The 21,947-nt window shown below is 37.4% G+C and overlaps 1 protein-coding gene across 2 annotated transcripts; it reads left to right on the top strand.

Annotated features, from left to right (window-relative positions):
- The first annotated feature begins 311 nt into the window (after window positions 1–311).
- Window positions 312–21,845, top strand: LOC134753419 (adenylyltransferase and sulfurtransferase MOCS3). 2 transcript variants are annotated; one of them, XM_063689311.1, is made up of 11 exons: window positions 312–494; window positions 1,997–2,088; window positions 2,635–2,768; window positions 3,301–3,421; window positions 5,362–5,512; window positions 6,418–6,504; window positions 7,257–7,368; window positions 9,353–9,463; window positions 10,083–10,189; window positions 18,616–18,826; window positions 21,239–21,845. In XM_063689311.1, exons 1-11 carry the CDS (start codon window positions 393–395, stop codon window positions 21,388–21,390), a joined length of 1,380 nt encoding a protein of 459 aa, XP_063545381.1. In that variant the 5' UTR covers window positions 312–392; the 3' UTR covers window positions 21,391–21,845. The 2 variants fall into 2 exon arrangements, with proteins under 2 accessions (XP_063545381.1, XP_063545380.1); XM_063689310.1 differs by lacking the exons at window positions 18,616–18,826; window positions 21,239–21,845 and adding exons at window positions 11,326–11,606; window positions 12,623–13,441.
- Window positions 21,846–21,947: the final 102 nt, after the last annotated feature.

Here is a 21,947-nt window from a genome sequence, read left to right as displayed (position 1 = left end):
GTGTACGTCGGAAGCCACTTTGCCTTTACAGGGAAACAAAGAATTTCGTCTCGAATATTTTTTTTACAGAATGCTGATTGAAAAAAGAAATACCTAAATTTCTACCTAAGCAAATACCTAGGATGACACAAAATATTATTTTTAGGTTTAGTATATGGTCTGGAAACTATATATAAAAAATAAGCAACATTAATATTCTTATAACCTCAGAAGTTATTGGTACAGGTCTAGAAGGGTTTGTAGAGACCCTGATGATTTAAAAAATGAGTGTCAAATTCAAATTGATAGTATTGACACCTGTCAAACTATTGGCAACAAACTCGTGCGGATTTTAGAATAATTTGTTTATTATTTATTAAATTTATTAATTTTAAGCTTAATTTGATCACATAATGGAGTGTATAAGCATATTAGAGCGGGAAATAGCCGACTTGCGCAAGACTTTAGCCGTGAAAGAGAACGAACTGTTCGAAATTAAGAAGAAATGGTTATCGGTTCGTACTGTTTCCTTTTTGCGTATTAGTAAGCACTACAATTAAAGTTTTGCTAACCAATGGTGCTGTTGTAATGAAAATTATGAGAATTTCTTTACTCTACTCATTTACTTGTTGTAGACTCTAGTTCCTCATAACGTGAAATAAGAATTGAAACGCCGATTTGCAACACAATTATATTATTAATAAATTAGACGCGTATACATGACATGTTATTTCTTTGAAGGATATTGCAAAAAAAAAAAAGCTTGACAATGGCCGCGCTTATATAGGTCGCAGGAAACCCGTAGCGCGCGATGTGTGCAGCGCAGCGCCATCTACCATGAAATTGAGTATGCTTTCTTGCTTGCCGCAACACTTGTAGTAAAAGATAAATTAAGATTGCGGAGATACAAACCTTTAAAGGAACTAGGCATTGTATGTGTTATTGTTGCTAGCTTCATTAGGGCCAGCCGTCACGCAAAATAGGCGCATTATATGACGTCGAGTTGCGGAAACCAAGCCCGCGAAAACCTATAGGGCCAGCCGTATAAACGAATAATCCATAATTTGCTACTGAAATTTGAACCTATAGAGTAGGGAATAGTTAATTTTGTTCTGTTTGAACTAAACAAAAGAAATTCAACTCTAATCCAATTGAATAGGATTTAAATAGCATCAAACTGAATAAGTATCATAATGCAGAACATGCTGCAAACATTTAGCATCAGTTCTACGTGATACAAAGGCCTTTATTTCTCTTATTTGATGAATGGAATATCATAGCATAAACAAACAATCACTACATAGTTTAAAACAAAGTCGCTTTCCGCTGTCTGTATGTCTGTCCCTATGTATGGTTAGATCTTTAAAACTACGCAACGGATTTTGATGTATTTTTTTTGGGTGTCTACCTAACCTATCTATAGGATACCGAGGAAAATCCTGAAGTTAACGTTTTCAGAATTATGACTAATTTTCAGTCAGACCATAACCCTCCACCACTATATAATCAAAATAAACGCAACAAAGTAAAAACAACGAAGAAGGTTGGAGGAGGCCTTTGCCGAAGGGCAAGCAAACAAAGAATAGAAAAAAGTAAAAATGGGAGATAATAAATAAAATATGTAGAGTTAATGTGAAACTGTTCTTTGTGTTGTAAATAAAGGCTATTGTATTTTATTTATTTTATTATGACTAATTTCAGAAAATGACATTATCTGTTGGGAGACAGACTACCACTTGAAAGGATAGCTACATACTACTGCTACTTTTGATTAAAATATGCTTTTTAGGGTTCCGTACCTAAAGGGTAAAAACGGGACCCTGTTACTAAGACTCCGCTGTCCGTCTATCCGTCTGTCTGTCACCAGGCTGTATCTCATGATCCGTGATAGCTAGACAGTTGAAATTTTCACAGATGATGTATTTCTGTTGCCGCTATAACAACAAATACTAAAAAGTACGGAACCCTCGGTGCGCGAGTCCAACTCGCACTTGACCGATTTTTTTTTGCATTGCAGAAGCCCCAATTAGAGAATCAGATGCAAGCCAACCCCAATGGGTTTCATGGCCAAGCCCATGTAGAACGTCTGCCCCGATGGGCAATAGAAAGGTAAATTGGGGCACATTTTTCATCTTTACTAAATGTAGCCTTTGCTCGCAACTCGCAATATTGTCCATGTTAAGTTCAAATTTTAAAATTAAATGGTGTATCTCTCTCTCTCTTCTTCCTCGCGTTATCCTGGCATTTCGCCACGGCTCATGGGAGCCTGGGGTCTGCTTGACAACTAATGGTGTATGTCTAATGGGACAGTTTTGCCAGCGTCAAGGTTGGAGGCTACTCGCAATACAATACAAAATAAATAAATAATACTACGGGATACTGGCCTCTGCTCTACCAACAGAGCTATGGAGACTTTCCTGTTGACAGTGAATATATCCAACATGTCCTTCATAATGCACTTTAGGGGCAGCATCTAGGAAAGATTAGATGGAAATGTTTGCTGTCAACGGCTAGGTCTCGGTACCTCAGTTGCTAGAGTGATATGCTGGTATCCTATACATTCCTGCTTAATACAAAATTAACCTAGAGTGCCTAGACTAGAACCTAGAGACCCAGACGTCTTGATTGTAATGTAATTTTCCATAATGTATACAGGTACAGCCGACAAATTCTGCTGCCCGAGATTGGTGTAGAAGGTCAGACTGCGCTGCTGGCTGCTAAGGTGCTCCTGGTCGGAGCTGGCGGGCTTGGATGCCCTGCTGCCGCGTATCTAGCAGGGGCTGGTGTTGGTACGTATGGTGTACAGGTACAGACAGACCCTGATGGAGGGTCAGGCGCTGTTAGCTGCTAAGGTGCTCCTGGTCGGTGGGTGGGGCTTTGACTGCCTGCATGTTTATTTATTTATTATTTATTTGATACACTGGCAGCTGTTGGAGCTGATGTGTGTATATCGAGCACATGTATTTTATTTTGCACTTTTCAAAGTTCTAAAATATGTTATACCCACAACACAAGCCTGAATGAGTTTACTGGAGGACCAGCGCTGACTTTAGGGTTAGCACTATGCTGAGGCGGGACCCGCGGGACCATTTCGTGGTAAACTATATACTCTATGTTTTAAATATACTTTTATTGTAATATGTTTGTATAAAATATAGTTTGCCATGAATAAATGAAAAAAAAAAACTTTAGGTCGATTTGTGTTAAATTCTTCTTCTTCTTATTCCTTCCCTTAGTCCCAGTTCTATCTGGGGTCGAGCCTCGGTCCTTGTACGGCGTAAGATTTGTCTATAATTGTATTTATTTATTTATTATTTGCAGGTGAAATAGGCCTCGTGGACTACGACACAGTGGATGTGACCAACATACACCGGCAACTCTTACACGGGGAAGGAGATCAGGGCGTCAGCAAAGTGCAGTCAGCCGCTGCCGCTTTAAGGAGGTACGTTAAAGGCGGGTTCACAGAATCCTAGCCATCATGACAATCGTACAGTCGCCATCAGATATATCAGAGCGCCCGAGGTGCTCAAAATATCTGAACACGCACTCTAACACCTTGACAATAGAGGATATTTGTGAGCACCTCGGGCGCTCCGATATATCTGATGGCGGCTGTACATCGACCAACGCCAAACGAAAAGTAAAAACCGGCCAAGTCCTAGTCGAGCTCGCGCACGAAGGGTTCCGTACCATTAAGCAAAAAACGGCAAAAAAACATGTTTGCTGTATGGGAGCCCCACTTAAATATTTATTTTATTCTGTTTTTAGTATTTCTTGTTATAGCGGCAACAGAAATACATCATCTGTTTAAATTTCAACTGTCCAGCTATCACGGTTCGTGAGATACAACCTGGTGACAGACAGACAGACAGCGGAGTCTTAGTAATAGGGTCCCGTTTTCACCCTTTGGGTACGGAACCCTAAAAATTACCTATCGGGAGGACGGATGCTACGAAAAGTCGTGTGACTATTTCCATATGGCCCATAATGGTTAGTAACAATTCAGTCCCCGGCAAGCTCAGCGCAATTTCACCTTCCCATACAAACGGAGTTTCGTTCTCATTTTAAAACTACGTGTTGCATTGTAATGAAACTTTGCACATACAATGACATAAGGTATATCTAGGTCTGTAAGTAGTTTATATAGCTCTAGTATATAAAGCAAACGAAATAGAGCAAAAACAAGTTTTGTATGAAAAACTTAAATTCGCTGTATTTTTTTAACTACGGTATCTGAAGCTACATAAACTAATTACAGACATATATATACCTTATCCTATTGTAAGTACAAAGTTTCAGAGCAATCTAGCTAGTCGTTTTAAAATGAGAGCGTAACTACGTTTGTATGGAGAACCGAAAACCAGTTAGAAGACCTTCTCTACCACATCGTCCTTACAAATCAAATCAAATCAAATTCAAATCACTTTATTGCCAAAACATGATAGTACAAAAAATAGCAATACAACAATACAATACAAAAGTTCTAGTTTAAGTATAGTGTTAACTTATTCTCGAATTTAAACTGTTGTGAGACATACTAATATTAAATCATTTTACGGTTTAGACTCACTTGTTTTAGTCACTCGCGCGACATGTTTCGGAAAGCCTAGGTCTCCTTTCTCAAGCACTAATAGTGCGAGCAGCGTTCACGACGACCGTGTGTTGCGTACTGCCGCTGCCGCGCGCCGAGAAAACCGGTTGGGGGAGGTTGTACAATCGCCCTCGAGTAGGACAATTGTTTTTCGAGAGAAATTAAACGATCTATGCCAGTGAAAGCGAATCAATCAAAAGCCAACTCACCCCGTGTCTGCATGTCGAACGGCTGGTCGGTACCGACACTCTCCAACGGCGAGTTGATGCTGTAGTGGCTGCTGTGAGGGTTTTTAGCACACAAATCGACAGATTTAATACGTTTTTGGTTTATCGCGATGAACGAGCTTGCGCCTACGAGAATGAGCGGCCATCGAATCGATCTACCTTCAACTGGCTTTTCATAAACGTCAAAAATATTCGAAAACTACCCTACCTACTGTCGCTAATCAATGTATTCCATTTTACGATATATAGAATATTTCTAAAAAAAACAACAATTAAAACTAAACTAGATATGGTGTCCGGAACCATCAGAGGTCTTGCGCTATCGTTGTAGGCGGGCACAGTGGTGTGTTTGGGTTTGGGTGATTTAATATTAACTTATTCTAGGTTAAATACTAACTTATTGTCTAATCTAATAGATAATCAAATTTTGCAATACATGTTGGCCATGGGTACCAAGCTCAGCATGTGCTAGACTGAAGTCCAGCGCTGGTTTTCAGTTTAGCCCCTTTTTTGGACTTACGTCTTATTATAGGGTTGTTTACTATACTTAGATGTTTCTCGCAGGATAAACTCTAACATAACGGTGACCACACACCAAACGCAGCTATCCTCTACCAACGCTCTAAGTATTGTGGGCCGGTACCATATGGTACTAGACTGTTCAGACAATGTACCAACTAGGTACCTTTTGAACGACGCCTGCTCTCTTACTAAGGTATGAACCTAATAAAGTATACAGGGTGACCTTAGCCATTGGACAAACCCTGAAATCCCACGTAGGGTTACTTCTCAGGAATGCTCTAACGATATTTTTTTTTATTAGAACAAAAGAAAAAGAAAATGTTATTCAAACAAAAATTAATTCCAAAATGATCGACAACAAAAAGAAACATACTGTATTAATCATTGGCAGTGTTTTTGACAATTTGTCCGAAAATGTGCGGCAATGATGACATTAGTCAAAAGTCAGAATCGTATTAGTGACATAAATAAAAAAGATAATCGAAAAGGTCGAAGAAGGTTTCATACTATTTATTACCTCAGGAGCTATTAACACATACAGGCTGCTCCAAAGTAAAAAATCCTAATTTGTTAATTTCTTCGTAACCGCTACACCGGTTGTTATGATACTTTGTATACTGATTCTAAATACCCTAATGCATATGTACATGTCGGCTTTGTCCAATGGCTAAGGACATCCTGTATACTCAATGTTTTTATATCCTTTATATCCCAGAGGGGCAATATTTTGAATGAATTTTTTTCGTCAGGTTTTGATAAAATTTGGTTTGAAGAAGAAGGTAGCTTATTCTGAGGCTATCTCTCCACTAATTTTTATCAAAAACTGATGAAAGAAAATCGAAAATGCCCAGATACTACCGATCTACCGATCTTTATTCTAATTTTGTATAAAATTACCCAACAATTCCAGCTGATTGATTTCCCTTTTCAACCTGATTTCGTCATTTTGACTTTTCTACAAAAAAGTAGTACTTTTAAAGGGCCGACTATTGGGTAGTTTCATCTATTAGCCGAGTTAATTAAAGCCCCCTTCATATGTGCAAATATAATAAAATAAAAAAATGTAAATCAATAACTTAGCTTTGATTTTATTGGCAGTTGCCCCTCATATCCGGAAGTGCCTTAAAAATGGAGGGTCAGCTCACGATATATGGTTATCGAGGACCGAAGGATCCCAACGAAAAGGTAATATTTCAGTGTAAAATAACGTAACATCAGATAAATTAATAAATAAATAATAATTTTTTATAAATTTTATAGGACATTCTTACACAGATTGACTAAGTCCCACGGTAAGCCCAAGGAGGCTTGTGTTATGGGTACTCAGACAACGATATATATAATATATAAATACTTAAATACATAGAAAACACCCATAACTCAGGAACAAATATGTGCTCATCACACAAATAATAAATGCCCTTACCGGGATTCGAACCCAGGACCATCGGCTTTACAGGCAGTGTCACTACCCACTAGGCCAGACCGGTCGTCTGACATACATTAAATAATTTCACGGTTTAGACTCGCTTGTTTTAGTCACTTGCGCGACATGTTTCGGAGAGCCCAGGTCTCCTTTCTCAAGCACTAATAGTGCGAGCAGCGTTCACGCGTACAGTACGCAATACACAAAGGTTGTCTGGGAGCCATTACTCATCAGCAATACCTAAGTCCGCCTGTTATTTCTTAATTTATCTAAATTTCCTTACATTTTGTGTATTATTCTACTTATGGTAAGTTAAAATGAGTTTCCAGACCGATACAGCCTTCAAACCTTAAATGTATTTACTCCCACCTTAAAGCTCGGCAATGCACTTGTAACCCCTCTGGTGTTGCAGTTGTTCATGGACGACAGTCATTGCTTACCATCAGGCGATACATTTGATCATTTGCCTTTTATATTATAAAAATAATAATTTTGTATTGTTTTTTGTCAGGAGGGGTACCAGGGTCCGTGCTATAGATGCCTGTTCCCATCCCCCCCACCCCCCGAAACGGTCGGCAGTTGCTCCGCAAATGGGGTGGCAGGTCCCGTACCCGGACTAATAGGTGAGCTACATACAGTGTATACCCTTTAGTAATACCAAAGAGAATATATAGGATAGACGGGTACTGTCATAGTAATTTAGTATTGTAAATATACCATAGTACTAGTTGTAATTTAAATGTAATTAACTTTCATGGCGCATTAGTTTTATACTGTAATGTCATGTAAATGTGTTTTCAATAAAAAAAAAAAAAAAAAAATTGTAAATTTTGTAGTCACAGTAAATTTACTGCCATCTATCGACACCATTAAAACTAAAAATAAAAATATAAAAAATGTACACGTATATGGATAAATGTTTATTTTTTTCTGTTTATTATTTTTATATTATTTTGACCCATGTTTTTTCACTGATATGTCTTAAAATTGTTTAATAACAAACGAAACCGTCAACGCCATCTAGCCGAGAATAGGCCAAAGGTTGGTATTGTCATAGAGTAACTTATACTAGAGCGGTACTGTCATAGTAAATTTTGTAACCCCAGTAAATTCACTGCCATCTGTCGACACACTTTAAAACTAAAAATAAATATTTATAAAAATACGATAAAATGTATTTAAATATGGATAAATGATTTTTTTAATTTGCATTAATTATTTTTATGATTTTGACCCATGTTCTTTCACTGATATGCGTTAAAATTATAAATAACAAACGAAACCGTCAACGCTCTCTATACGAGTGTAGGCCAAAACTAGTGGCGCCCTCTGATCGAGAATCAAATTTTCGTGATTTTCGAGGCACGTTTTTTCCTTAGACTGTATCCATCTATTACGGAGTTATATCTATCTTTGGTAGTAGTGATAGAGCATAGAAGGCAATGGGTTTGGCAACTGTCAAAGGTTTGCATATATGGCGCCATCATAGCTTGCCCCTTTTTAGGGTTCCGTACCCAAAGGGTAAAAACGGGACCCTATTACTAAGACTTCCGTTTCCGTTCTTTCCGTTTGTCACCAGGCTGTATCTCATGAACCGTGATAGCTAGACAGTTGAAATTTTCACAGATGATGTATTTCTGTTGCCGCTATAACAACAAATACTATCTTTGGTATTGTTAAAGCGCCTTCTGCGCGAGAATCAAATTTTCTCGATTTCCGAGTCACGTTTTTTCCTTAGACTGTATTCATTTTATACGGAGTTAGTCTTTGGTAATACGTGCGCTAGGCGTACCGGGGCCCGTGCTTAGCGTTGAAATAACCGGGAAAATTGCTCGTTTTTTTCAAGTTTCTTTGGAAAAAAAACAATATATTTTTCAATATGCTTAATTAGGAATTTAAACAGGTAGGTTAGGGTTGCATGTCTAATGTGTTTGTTTATGGCATTGACACTGTCATAACTCATCAGTGGCATTGTGTGCGACGTATTTAATTTTTCTAAATAGAACCGGAAAAAAAACCGAAAAAAAAAACGAATTTTTTTTATTTATTTTATTGCTAATATTCGACATGTATGATTATGTTCTAAAATGCATAATGCCATTATTCCTATAGGGTATTTGACTACTAGTCAAATCAAATTTTTTTTTCGAACTGTCAAAACGATTTTGCTACTATGGAATTTATATGAAACACTAGCACGTGACGTCACGATCAAATTACCTGCTCTTTATAGTTTTATACGGGTTTTAAAATAGTAATTGTGTCTTAAAATAACGGCTGTCTACGTTTCTCTATTAATCTTCTGGTGCTTTATTTCATGCATGGTGTAAAATAATTTATTGAACTTGCAATAATGATGTCCCCTGGGTGACATGAAAATAATTGAAAAACAAAAACCATAAAAAATAATTATAATTAAGACAAATAAAACAGAATATTCTTTGTTCATTAAAAAAATGTGCCTGAATCGCTAAAACTGTGTTCAATATATTAATTGTACTCTTGGGTCACGGAATAAAAAAGAACAACGAACTAGTGGAAGAAAGGAGTATGCAGGAGGAGGAAGGAGGATGCAGTCAAATACCCTATACCATTGCTTTGTTTCAGGCGTGCTACAAGCGCTGGAGGCCATTAAGCTTATAGTGAGTTATCCTCACAATAAGATGTTAGTGGAGCGTATGCTTGTCTTCGATGGCGATGACTGTACCTTCAGAAATGGTAAGTTTTTATTCCTTAACGAGTCACACGAATATGCCGCCGCCATACAATCGAAGGTACTCTCACATTTTAAAACGTCATGCTGAAATCCACGTAAATTCTTCTTCATCAACTTATTAATTCACATTCACACTAGGTATATATGGAAATATATGAATGTATGTATGTTTATTTGTATTAAGTATATATGTAAGTATATCAATGTAGTTTATATTCATATATTATTGTCTTGGTTATAAATTTATTTACTTTAAAAGACACTGCACCTACTTAATTTTTCTGGTTTAACCCATTGGTTGACTGGTAGAGAATGCCTTAAGTCCGCCATTTGTACCATCATGTATTGTGCAATAAAGATTAAATAAATGAAAGTTACTTGAAATCATAAAAAGTAAAATGTGTACGAAAATACAAGTATAAGTTAATACGCTTATAGCTCTGACGAATAAATGGGGCATTTCCTATGAAAAGGGACCTTATTGTCGATGGCGCTTACGCCGCACAGCGTCGCGCGGCATTGTATTTATATCCGAGCATCGTTTATAATGGCGTAAGCGCCATCGACATTAAGGTCCCTTTTTATAGAAAATACCACAAATGTTCTATTTTATATGTGCAGTGAAACTCCGTCCGCGCAACGCGGAATGCGCCGCCTGCTCGGCCACCCCGACCATCACTCGGTTGATGGACTACGAGGCCTTCTGCAAGGCGAAGGCGTCTGATAAGGTAGTTTATATTACACTGTCTCCCTCGAGTTCGCAGAAGTTGGCAAACTTAAGTTCGTATGAATACACTGCAAGCTTTACTGCAATTTACTTGTAGAAGCAATGTAAAAAAAACTAACCTCTCATGTGCCGCAATTATATTTTTCAAATAGTTTCCTCGTACGCGGATTCGCATTCCGGCTAAAATAGTTATTTGTGCAACAAGAGAGGAAAGTTGGTTTTTTTTGCGAGTGTTTGCTACTATGGAATTTATGTGAAACACTAGCATGTGACGTCACAATCAAATTACCTACTCTTTATAGTTTTATACGGGTTTTAAAATAGAAATTGTGTCTAGAAATAACTGCTGTCTACGTTTCTCTATTAATCTTTTGGTACTTTATTTCATGCAAATTATTTTAAATACAGTCAAAGACCCTATTGTGAATGTATATTGTTGAAATTTTTATCATGGTGAATGAATGAAGTGTAACTTGCTTAGTTTTTCAAAATTCGCAGATTCAAAATTCTAAGTTAAGACATTCCATACGCTTGTGATTTTATTAGAGAATATTTCGGTTAACTCGCAGCAAAAATATTTTACAAATCGGCGGTTTTTAAGTTAAAATGGCACATCATATAAAAACAGACAAAAATATTAATTTTACCATGTAAATATAATAAATTTAATGTGTGTGTGTGTGTGTGTAAAGCAGATGTTCAAAATCGCGAATGTCAAAGGTAAGCTAAGTTTCTATATTAAAAAATAATAATTTGATAGTATTTCGTAATATCACATTCGCGGTATTGAATTTCCTGTTTCTATATAATTGTTTGTGTATTATCAAAGACTATGTTCCACTAGTTTGTTGTTCTTTTTTATTCCGTGACCCAAGAGTACAATTAATATATTAAACACAGTTTAAGCGATTCAGGCACATTTTTTTAATGAACAAAAGTATATTCTATGTTATGGTTGTTTTCTAATATAAGTAATTTATATTTTATATTATATGTCATTATTATAATTATTTTTATGGTTTTTGTTTTTCAATTAATCATGTCACCCAGGGGACATCATTATTGCAAGTTCAAAAAATTAATAATATTTTTTCTACTACTGTCACGTAATTTATTCTATTCTGTTTATTTTTTTAGAAAAAAGCCGACGCCAAAATTAAATCGCAACGTAGAAAAGAAGAAAAAGAAAAACGCATGTCCGGCCAAAGCTACTACGGCTTCCGAAAAGACAGGGACGGAGCGAAATGGGTCCAGGACGTGTTGAAACAGGAGAGAAAGATGGGCCCGTCCTGCTCGGCACCGTTCTGTAAGAAAGGGACGGCGAGAAAGTGCCCGAGCTTAAGCGAGGATGTTAGGATCAAGATATTTGATTATTTTTGGAATGAGTTGGATTGGGCGGGGAAGAAGAGTTTTGTACGGTTAGTATATACATGTTATAATTATTTAAATTGTGATTACATTGTTTAAAAGGTAGCGTGTGTAAGCTATAGGTGACAGCATAGGAAACCTATATTAATTGGCGCGAAGTATGAATGCAACTGTTTCGTATTTAACCTTTTCGACGCCGTGTCAAACACAAAAGCAGTCATCCAGACGCCACGTCACCGAAGTGTCAAAACTGAAACTGATGTGGACGTAGGTCTATGTTGCTCTGTGGTGTATGACCGATTAATCGGTATTTGGCGTTGAACCTACGGTGCGTATATATCGGTCATTGGCGTCCAAAAGGTTAAGCCAGAATATGGCATACACTCCGACGTCTACGGTCCCAGTATTTAACCTTCTAAATTCAAAAACCCTGTAGTTTATTTAAAGTTATTGCAAAACTGTAACTAAAGCTCTAACTGCTCTGACTTGTCAATCTAATGCCAAGTGAGTGCTAGTGATATCAAAGGTGTCACAAGTGCGTTGCCTACCAGTTATTTGAGACATTGTATTTCGTATAATCAAAGAGGATATAATAAGATAGAGCGGTACTGTCATAGTAAATTTTGTAACCACAGTAAATTCACTGCCATCTATCGACTGGCCAAGTGCGAGTCGGACTCGCGCACGAAGGGTTCCGTACCATTATGGAAAAAAACAGCAAAAAAATCACGTTTGTTGTACGTGAGCCCCATTTAAATATTTATGTTATTCTGTTTTTAGTATTTGTTGTTATAGCGGCAACAGAAATACATCTGTGAAAATTTCAATTGTTCATGAGATACATCCTGGTGACAGACAGACAGACAGACGGACGGACAGACGGACAGCGGAGTCTTAGTAATAGGGTCCCGTTTTTACCCTTTGGGTACGGAACCCTAAAAATGAAGATCGACATCTGATCGAGAATCAAATTTTCTTGATTTTCGAGGCACGTTTTTTCTTTACACTGTATCCATCTATTACGGAGTTATATCTATCTTTGGTATAATAGAATAACCTTTTCCAGATCTCTAGTGGACAATATACCCGCAAAACGAAGAAGACTGAAACACAAAGGCGAAATATCCAGAAAAGGCGATTCGAAGCTATACCACCTTATATACAATGAGCAGAAACTGCCCGTCTGCAGAACAACCTTCCTTAACACTCTAGGAGTCAAAGAAGCCATGGTCAGATGCTGGCTCGTCAAAGAAGATAAACCTAAAGAACCTAAAAAGCCTCTAAAAGCTTTAAACGTAGAAACATACATAGATAGTTTACCTAAAATCGAAATCAAATGTCCATATTGCAAATCTACACCCATGTACAGTCATTTATTATACTTAGATGTAAGTAGCGTTAAAAATCAGTACCAATTATATAATCACTACGTAAAAGATATGAAATCAAAAGGGTTGGTTCCGGCGTCCAGGAAGACGTTTTCAAAAGTGTTTCTGGCTAAGAATTTGAAGATTTTTAAGCCTAAAAATGAGAGTGATGTGTGTGATATAGTGAGTCAACATAATGTGATGAACAGTAGTTATCAGTTGGACACTTTGAATTTGGATTTGGGACAGAGTGTTATGAATATTAGTTATACTACGCAATGGTGAAACAATCTTCTTCTCCTGAGCCTATTTCCCATGTCTCTTGGGGTCGGCCCTCCTAGTCCGTAAACGCCACTCTGGGCGTTATTGTGTCATCTCTGGTTTTAAATCCGTCGTCTTCATGTCTTTGGAAATGATCCCCATCCAGGTAGTCGGTCGGCGTCCTGGGCCATTCTTAGGTTGTTCTATTTCCATTACGGCTCTTGTCATATGCTCTTTAGACTCATTTAGACTCATTTATTCATCAATTGTGCATTACAGGTAATGAATACAGGTGTTATAAACAATTTGTTCTCTGTAATATGTCTTGCGACGTACAATGATTTTGGTTACCTAGCGCATGCAATATTATTAGAAATGTCACTTTATTTAAAATAAAAATAATCAATAAGTTGTAATTAATAATTTAAAATAAATAATGATTAATGGGTAATTATATAAGTCGATCATTCATTTGTCAAAGTGTCCATCAGAAATTCATCAATATTGTAATAACATTTATCTTTTAATATTTTTTTTAACCTAATCTTAAATGTCGACAGCTGTTCATTTCTGAGCAGATCCGGTAATTTGTTAAACAATTTAGGGGCCATTGTGTAGATGGTATTTGTATAAAAGCTTGTTTTTGAAATACAATTTCCTGGGGGAAGAATTTTTAGCGTATTTGTAGCTGGGCGAGGATGAGTATTTACATGTACAGTGAATCGGTCCATATATTGTTTTACAAATACACATGCTTCGTAAATATACATAGAATGGAGTGGTAACAGGCCTAATTTCTTAAACAAAGGTCTACAGCTTGTCATTTGGTTAACTTTAAACATAGCTCGTACAATTTTCTTTTGGGCTTTAAATAAAGGCATGATATCACAATCAGCAGCATTGCCCCAGTGTATAATTCCGTATCTGAGATTAGAGGATACATAAGCGTGATAAGCAGTGAGAGCTGACTGCTGCGAAACCGTTTCTGTCAGTCTTCTTATGACATAGACATACTGGTTTATTTTTTTACACAGATTACATATGTGCCCTCTCCATACCACATTACTATCTATTTGAATGCCAAGAAATTTAATTTCATTTACGTGTTCTATATTTTCTTCTTTATATTTGACCACAACATCTTTGTTTCGCCTCATGACGTGACCGTACCACCGTAAGCGATTTTCTTGAAGCTTGTCAGTAATACACGCAACTTTAAATGTTCCCCTTATGTATTCGTTTCTGACTCTATCTTTCAAAGTTACACCACCAGACCACCGCAGCATCTTCATTTCTGTGACGTGGAGTTTTTGTTCATCTGATTTTCGCGTGGCCCAGCATTCGGATCCATACATTAAAGCTGGTCTGATTGCTCTCTTATATGTGTTTCCCTTTTATTTGCAATGGTGAAACAATATAGTAGTTTATGTGATTGCTACATAATGAAAGGAATAATTTAGCAGTCACATAAACTAAAGAGCTAGTTTAAAACCATCACACGAGTGTTTCAATGCCTATAGTCTGTATCTTTAGGTACGTACCTAGTTAAATAAATGTAAACAATCTGTTTTTACATTTTCGGATACTAGATATATTTATCAGTTAACCAACCAAATATAAAACTGCCTGGATCTGTTCCTCATCGTTCTGGCTTTGACCTTTTTCATTTAATCGTGTAATGTTTTCATCTACTTTCAAATGGCTAAATATTCTCCTGTTAGGTTCTTTACTAGGGCGAAGTAATATCATATATTACAAAACGAAATTACTATTGATTAATCAAATCATCCCAATATATTCCTATTAACAAAATAGCATGATTAAAGCAGCTTCGTTGTTACGTTGAGTAAGTAATATCATCATCATCATCATCATGTCAGCCGATAGACGTCCACTGCTGGACATAGGCCTCCCCCAAGGCTCGCCACTCCGACCGATCCTGTGCCGCACATCGAGTTAAATTAATTAACTTTTAGAATTTACTTTCCTAATAAAATACCTAATTGTGGTTTGTTTACATTCTTTTAAATACCTAAAGATACAGACTATAATTATGTATAAGCTCTCTATGATTAAACGACGTTGCGGCATTGAGTCAAACTGTTTGTAATTAACATTTAATTTCAAATAGGTAAAGAGTTATCGACTGATAGAAATGAGATCGAATCACTTTCTTTTTCGGAGATGTTGGAAATTTGAATGTCATTATGAAATCGATATCGGCGTTCTAGATAGAAATAAGTGCTAAAAAACCGGCCAAGTGCGAGTCGGACTCGCGCACCGAGGGTTCCGTACTTTTTAGTATTTGTTGTTATAGCGGCAACAGAAATGCATCATTTGTAAAAATTTCAACTGTCTAGCTATCACGGTTCATGAGATACAGCCTGGTGACAGACAAACAGACGGACACACGGACAGTGGAGTCTTAGTAATAGGGTCCCGTTTTTACCCTTTTTGTACGGAACCCTAAAAACGACTAAAGTATAAATGTGACTACAGAAAGGGCGCGCCTGTAATTATATGGCTGTCCCGCCCCCGCCAATGTCCACGACGGCCAATGGTGACAATGTGCAAGCGAGACAGCAATATAATTATGCGCGTGCAATAGAAATAGGAACAGGCGGGTCCATGTACGAAATTGTTCGTGATAAGCGTCCTTCCTTTAACGAGATTTTAAATTTTAATACCAAAGATGTGAAATGATTGAAGATTTTAAACTCAATAGAGGGCGCCACCACAAATTGTTAAAAAAGCTTGCCAGTAAAACGTAATATACGTTAAGTACTTTAAGGTAATTAATATTTATTTTGAACAATTATATATCTTTAGATTTATTTATTTATTTTTTCGAAAAAACCGTTTTTATGTTGTCTCTTGGGTCACGGGACAATATTGCAACTCAAAATGTTTTTGACACTATTGTTGATTAATATATTTGTATTGTATTTAATTTTATATAAATTATATAAATGACTGTGATGATATGTAGTTTTATTTTAAAATATTGAGAATAATAAAAATCATTGAGTTCACCGGGCGGAGACTCGTTTCTCGTCCAAGATCGAGAAGTACATTCGTTTAGCTTTGATTGATTGATTAATAATTTATTTGTCAATATGGGTTACAGAGGTCTTAAAACTATTTACAATATGTAATTACATAGGATCTCCACATTGTGCCTACAAACTGGCATACAAATTTAATTAAACTAGCTAATTGAATTCGGCTTTCACTGGAGCTTCGTCACTTTTTCTTTAGTATAGGCCATCTATAACAGTTTATAATTTATTTATAGTAGTGTGACTACTTAAAAAATCCAAATCAAAACATTCGATAAGAATATTGTTCCCTAAGTTGCTAATATAAACCTATTATTAGACTAGGTCACCTATTGATTGATATTTTTCAATCACAGAAAAGTACAAAAAAACAGGCAAAGAGCGAATCGGACTCGCACACGAAGGGTTCCGTACCATTAACTATAAAAACGGTCACCCATCCAAGTACTGACCCCGCCCGACGTTACTTAACTTCGGTCAAAAATCACGTTTGTTGTATGGGAGCCCCACTTAAATATATATTTTATTCTGTTTTTAGTATTTGTTGTTATAGCGGCAACCGAAATACATCATCTGTGAAAATTTCAGCTGTCTAGCTATCACAGATCACGATGATACAGCTTGGTGACAGAAGGACAGCGGAGTCTTAGTAATAGGGTCCCGATTTACCCTTTGGGTACGGAACCCTAAAAAACTAGTAACAAAGAATAGACCAGGCCTGTCCTCGGAAGACATGTCCAGCAGCTTCACGTCACGGAGATGAAGACGTTGCGATGGATGTATGGCGTTACGCGACTAGATCGCATACGTAACGAACACATCCGTTGCACCCTCGGAATCCGTGACGTAGCGGATAAGCTGCAGGAAAGTCGTCTCCGGTGGTATGGCCATATAAGCCGCAGACCGATGGACTACGTTGGAAACAGATGCCTCAACCTCACTGTCCAAGGCCAGGCCTATGGAACTCTCCGCGCGAGTTCGGATTTATACCTACGACTCGCTTCCCGCCGGCGGGACTCAAGCTAGTCAGTTGGTTGCCACACGCGCTCACGCACGCACGTCACCGCGCGCTATGCCAAAGAAATGACTTTGTCACGAACAAATAACACAGCTTGTAGTGTGGATGGATGCAGAAACAACAAAACAAATAAAAAAATATAGTTTTTTCCTCTTTCGACGGATGAGGGAAGTAAGTAGACATTCTCAATATACCTACTGTTATTATTTTTACGATAGTTACAAGCTACGTAGGTAGTAGGTACTATCAAAGATAGATATAACTCCGTAATAGATGTTTACAGTCTAAAGAAAAAACGTGCCTCGAAAATCATGAAAATTTGATTCTCGTTCAGAGGGCGCCACTAGTTTTGGCCCACTGTCGTATAGATGGCGTTGACTGTTTCATTTGTTATTTAACAATTTTAACGCATATCAGTGAAAGAACATGGGTCAAAATCATAAAAATAATTAATGCAAATAAAAAAAATCATTTATCTATATTTAAATACATTCTATCGTATTTTTATAAATCTTCATTTTTAGTTTTAAAGTGTATCGACAGATGGCAGTGAATTTACTGGGGTTACAAAATTTACTATGACAGTACCGCCCTAGTATAAGTTACTCTATGGTACTATTAAATTGTTTTAAAGATGCAGGTCATGTTTTTTACGACACATTTATAGCTAGGTATCTACCTAAGACACCTAAGTATTTGAAAGAAGCGTCGGCAACCCTAGCGTTGTGCCGGTGCGCGCGGTGCGGGGAGCGGCGCGTTGAAGGTCACTCCATTGGATTTTTGTGTGGGTATCAAAACGGTAGGTATTTGCGTTTTCTTTGAGAGATAAGTATCTGGTCGTAAGAACTATTATATAAACTGTGCCAAGGCCCTAGATCGCAGGCTGGACGTCGTATTAGCGGACATGGAAGAAAACAATCTCACTCATAAGGATGCTGAAGACCGGGCAAAGTGGAGAAGATTTAGTAGGAAAGCGGACCCTGGCGCTAGGCCGGAAGAACGCTAGGTCGAAGAAGAACAAAGTATAAACGGAAAGCTAGCTACGGAAATAGATTTGCAATTTATAGAGCAACAAAATCTAGTTAGTGTGCCATATCATTGTTCATTATTAATTAATTCAGGCGCCTGGCAGCTGTTCGGCGGTGGGTGTGAGACTAATAAAAAGGATTCATTCCTGAGTCATGGTTGTTTTTAAAGTATTTATATATTATATACATCGTTGGCTGAGTACCCACAGCACAAGCCTTCTTGAGCTTACCTTGGGGCTTAGTCAATTTGTATAAAAATGTCGTATAACAAAAAACAATACCAATTTTGGTTTGGTTAGCAATTACCCTTTCTCTTTTCTTTACAGGACCTTGACCTGAAGATCCTGCCTTCCTTGCACCGTATCTCAGCGAGCGAGCTGCCCTGTCTTCTATCTCGCTCGCTCCTGATCGACGTGCGAAGCACTTCAGAGTTCTCGATGTGCCATATAGATGGCGCTGTTAACTATCCTGTAGATTCCCTTAGAGGGGATGTATTGGACAAGTTACTGGAAGAAATACGGCAGAGAGATGGGCAAGGTAAACCTATAGTATACTACTTATATGTGACGTTTTCAACCAAAAGACACCACATTGTCGCTTGTCGATAAGGTTAATTTCTAATTGAAGCTATATGGAAATAGTGCCTTACGACAAGCGACAATAAGTACCCTTTTGGTTGAAAATGACACATATATAATCATAAGGTCAATGTGAGTTAGAGCCAAGTCATTGTTAACCATCCCAGCTTTTCGATGAAGGAAAACATCGTGAAAAAACCATACATCTGCGAAGAAATTCAAAGGTCACTGAAGTCCCCAACCCGCATTGGACCAGCGTGGGGACTATAGCCCAAGCCCTCTCGCGTATGAGAGGTGGCCTGTGCTCAGCAGTGGGACGTATTGTATAGGCTGAATTATTATTATTTATTATAACAATCCCAGAGTTACCTATAGGGGAGACCAAAGAGAGTTGACACAAATTTTACTTTTTCGGTCATAACTCTGCCGTATTAAGGCTCGGCCAAACACAAGGCGCGACGCAGCGCCGCGGTCGCGCGGAGCGACCGCCGCCCATGCTAACAGGTTAGCGACGTCAAATAGACAGCGTTCCGCCGGCTCTGGATCGTACCTGGTTCAACAGATCTCAATTGCAGTGCAGCGAGGGAATGCTGCAGGCATCATGGGAACTTTTGAGCCGGGTACGATGCAGGGTGGAGGCGCATATTAGACGTTTAGTTTATTATTAGTTTTAATTATTGTTATTTATTATTAATACCTTTTTTAATACAGTTGTTCAAAAAGTGCTACTTTTCGTGGCTGTTTAGCGTGCGGAAAGTTGGTTTTCGCGAACTAGTGCTTTTTACTTTTCCAATTTTTTTTAAATTTTTACTTGTTCCAATTCATGACTACTTATTGATGAGTGTTAATATTAGTTTCCTTTAAACGTCGTAATCAACATAAAAACCTACTGTTAATGTAAGAATACGAAAAATATGCATATTTCATATTTTATTACTTACCTCTTCATCATTATAAGTATCATGACACGTTTATTTTTTAATGTTGAAAAACCGTTCTTAATAAGTTGTCTGAATGGAACGGAACGCCTGTCAAAGAAGAGGCGTATTTTCTCTCATATTTTCTTACTGCAAGAATTTTTTAAGTTTCCAAAGGCAACATTCGATATTGTTTTTATAAATATACGATACACAAATAATCGTAAATAACGATATTTAGGTAATAATAGTACAATGTTTTAATGTTCACAATTGTTTCTGTCTTATAGAACATGCATTTGAAAAAAAACTTTCATTGAAGTGGGTTCAATAATATAGTTTGTCAAGGGACTGTCTCATTTCGAACATAGACAGAGAGAATCATGCTATCTTTGTCTTACACTAGTACTAGCACCCAAAAGAAAAGGATGAGTATAGTTTTTTTTTGTTCCTATTTACTGACAAGATTTGCTTGACCAGCTATAGTAACAAAATCTATTCTAGTCGAATAAAAGCTAGAAAAACACCTCTTCATAATGTCAATGATGTCAGTGTCACAGAATAGATAATATAAAAGTTTCGAATTCCATTCCTTACTTGTTGCTTTTCTTATTTTTTCGCAACTGTATTAAAAAACGTCGTTCGATACACGTGCGGAAATGTCATTCTTCACTCGTCCCAAGTCTTGCCACTCGCCTACGGCTCGTGGCAAGATATCTCGGTACTCGTGAAGTAATGACATACTTTCCGCACTAGCATCGAAATGTACTATTGTATTGTATTTTATATTGATTAATAAATGCTCTAATCAAATATGTTAATTTTTTAAGAATAAGTTTTTCGTCAAAAATTTCATTTTTGATACAAGCTTTTATCGCTGACTACTTTTCTTTCCACAGGCAAGTAATACTCATCGAGACAATACTAACAACCCCAAACACAATTAGGTTCCGTTGTTTTATCAAAGAGTTCCAATGGTCTCCATCATCAGCAGCCGTAGCACGGTCGCATTTTTATCACCTGTCACCATGCCTGTCACGTTCCAACAAGTATGTAAGTGCGAAAGTGACAGGCATAGTGACAGGCGATAAAAATGGAACCATGCTGCCACCGCAGATCAGCTCGATGGTATACCATAATATTGCATTGTCACCCAACTTACATATGCATGCAAATTTTCAGCTTCATTTCATTGGAAACAGGAAAGTGGGTTAAATTTAACTTTCAAGATTTGAATACAGACACAAAGACAGACAACGGGACAGGTGAAACAACATAAAACATGTACAATGATCCGTATTTTTCTGTAATTAATTAAAACGAATACAATTGTGACGTTTTCAACCAAAAAGTACCACATTGTCGCTTGTCGATAAGGTAGATATGGAAATAGCGCCTTACTGACAAGCGACAATAAGTACCCTTTTGGTTGAAAATGGCACAATTATTTCCAGTGACATTCATCTGCCGCCGCGGCAACGACTCACAGATAGCAGCCAAGTTGGTGCTGGACGCTCTGCCGGACGACGCTGGACGCATCCGTGACGTCGTCGGCGGTCTGCACGCGTGGGCTAAACATGTCGATCACGACTTCCCTGTTTATTAAACGGCTATCTAAAGTACAAACTAAGTTTTATTAAGAACATACGTCTGCTACCGTGAAATGGACCTACTTTGCTCCACTTTAAGGAAATTTTGAATAGTTTTTAGGGTTTCGTACCTCAAAAGGAAAAAACGGAAACCTTATAGGATCACTCGTGCGTCTGTCTGTCTGTCCATCTGTCACAGCCTATTTTCTCCGAAATTACTGGACCAATTAAGTTTGCGACCCAAAGACGGACATGTAACGCAAACAAATGAATTTTAAACATGGGGGCCACTTTTGGGGGGTAAATGAGAAAATTAAAAAATTAAGTTTTTCAAACTATATCGTGTTTTATATCAAATGAAAGAGCTCATTGTGAGAATCACAAATGTAATTTTTTTATAATTTTAGGACAAACAATTTAGAAGTTATTCAAGAAAATAGGCAAAAAATGACCATCCCCCCCCCCTTTATCTCCGAAACTACTGGATCTAAAATTTTGAACCTATTAGACATTGCAGTCAAGCGTGAGTCGGACTTTATTACTTAGTTTTTGATCTGACCCCTACGGGTTTTTT

This window comes from Cydia strobilella, chromosome 26 (assembly GCF_947568885.1).
Source record: "Cydia strobilella chromosome 26, ilCydStro3.1, whole genome shotgun sequence".
NCBI lineage: Eukaryota > Metazoa > Arthropoda > Insecta > Lepidoptera > Tortricidae > Cydia > Cydia strobilella.
The sequence above is the reverse complement of the archived record's forward strand: the minus strand, read 5'-3'. Positions and strand labels throughout refer to the sequence as shown.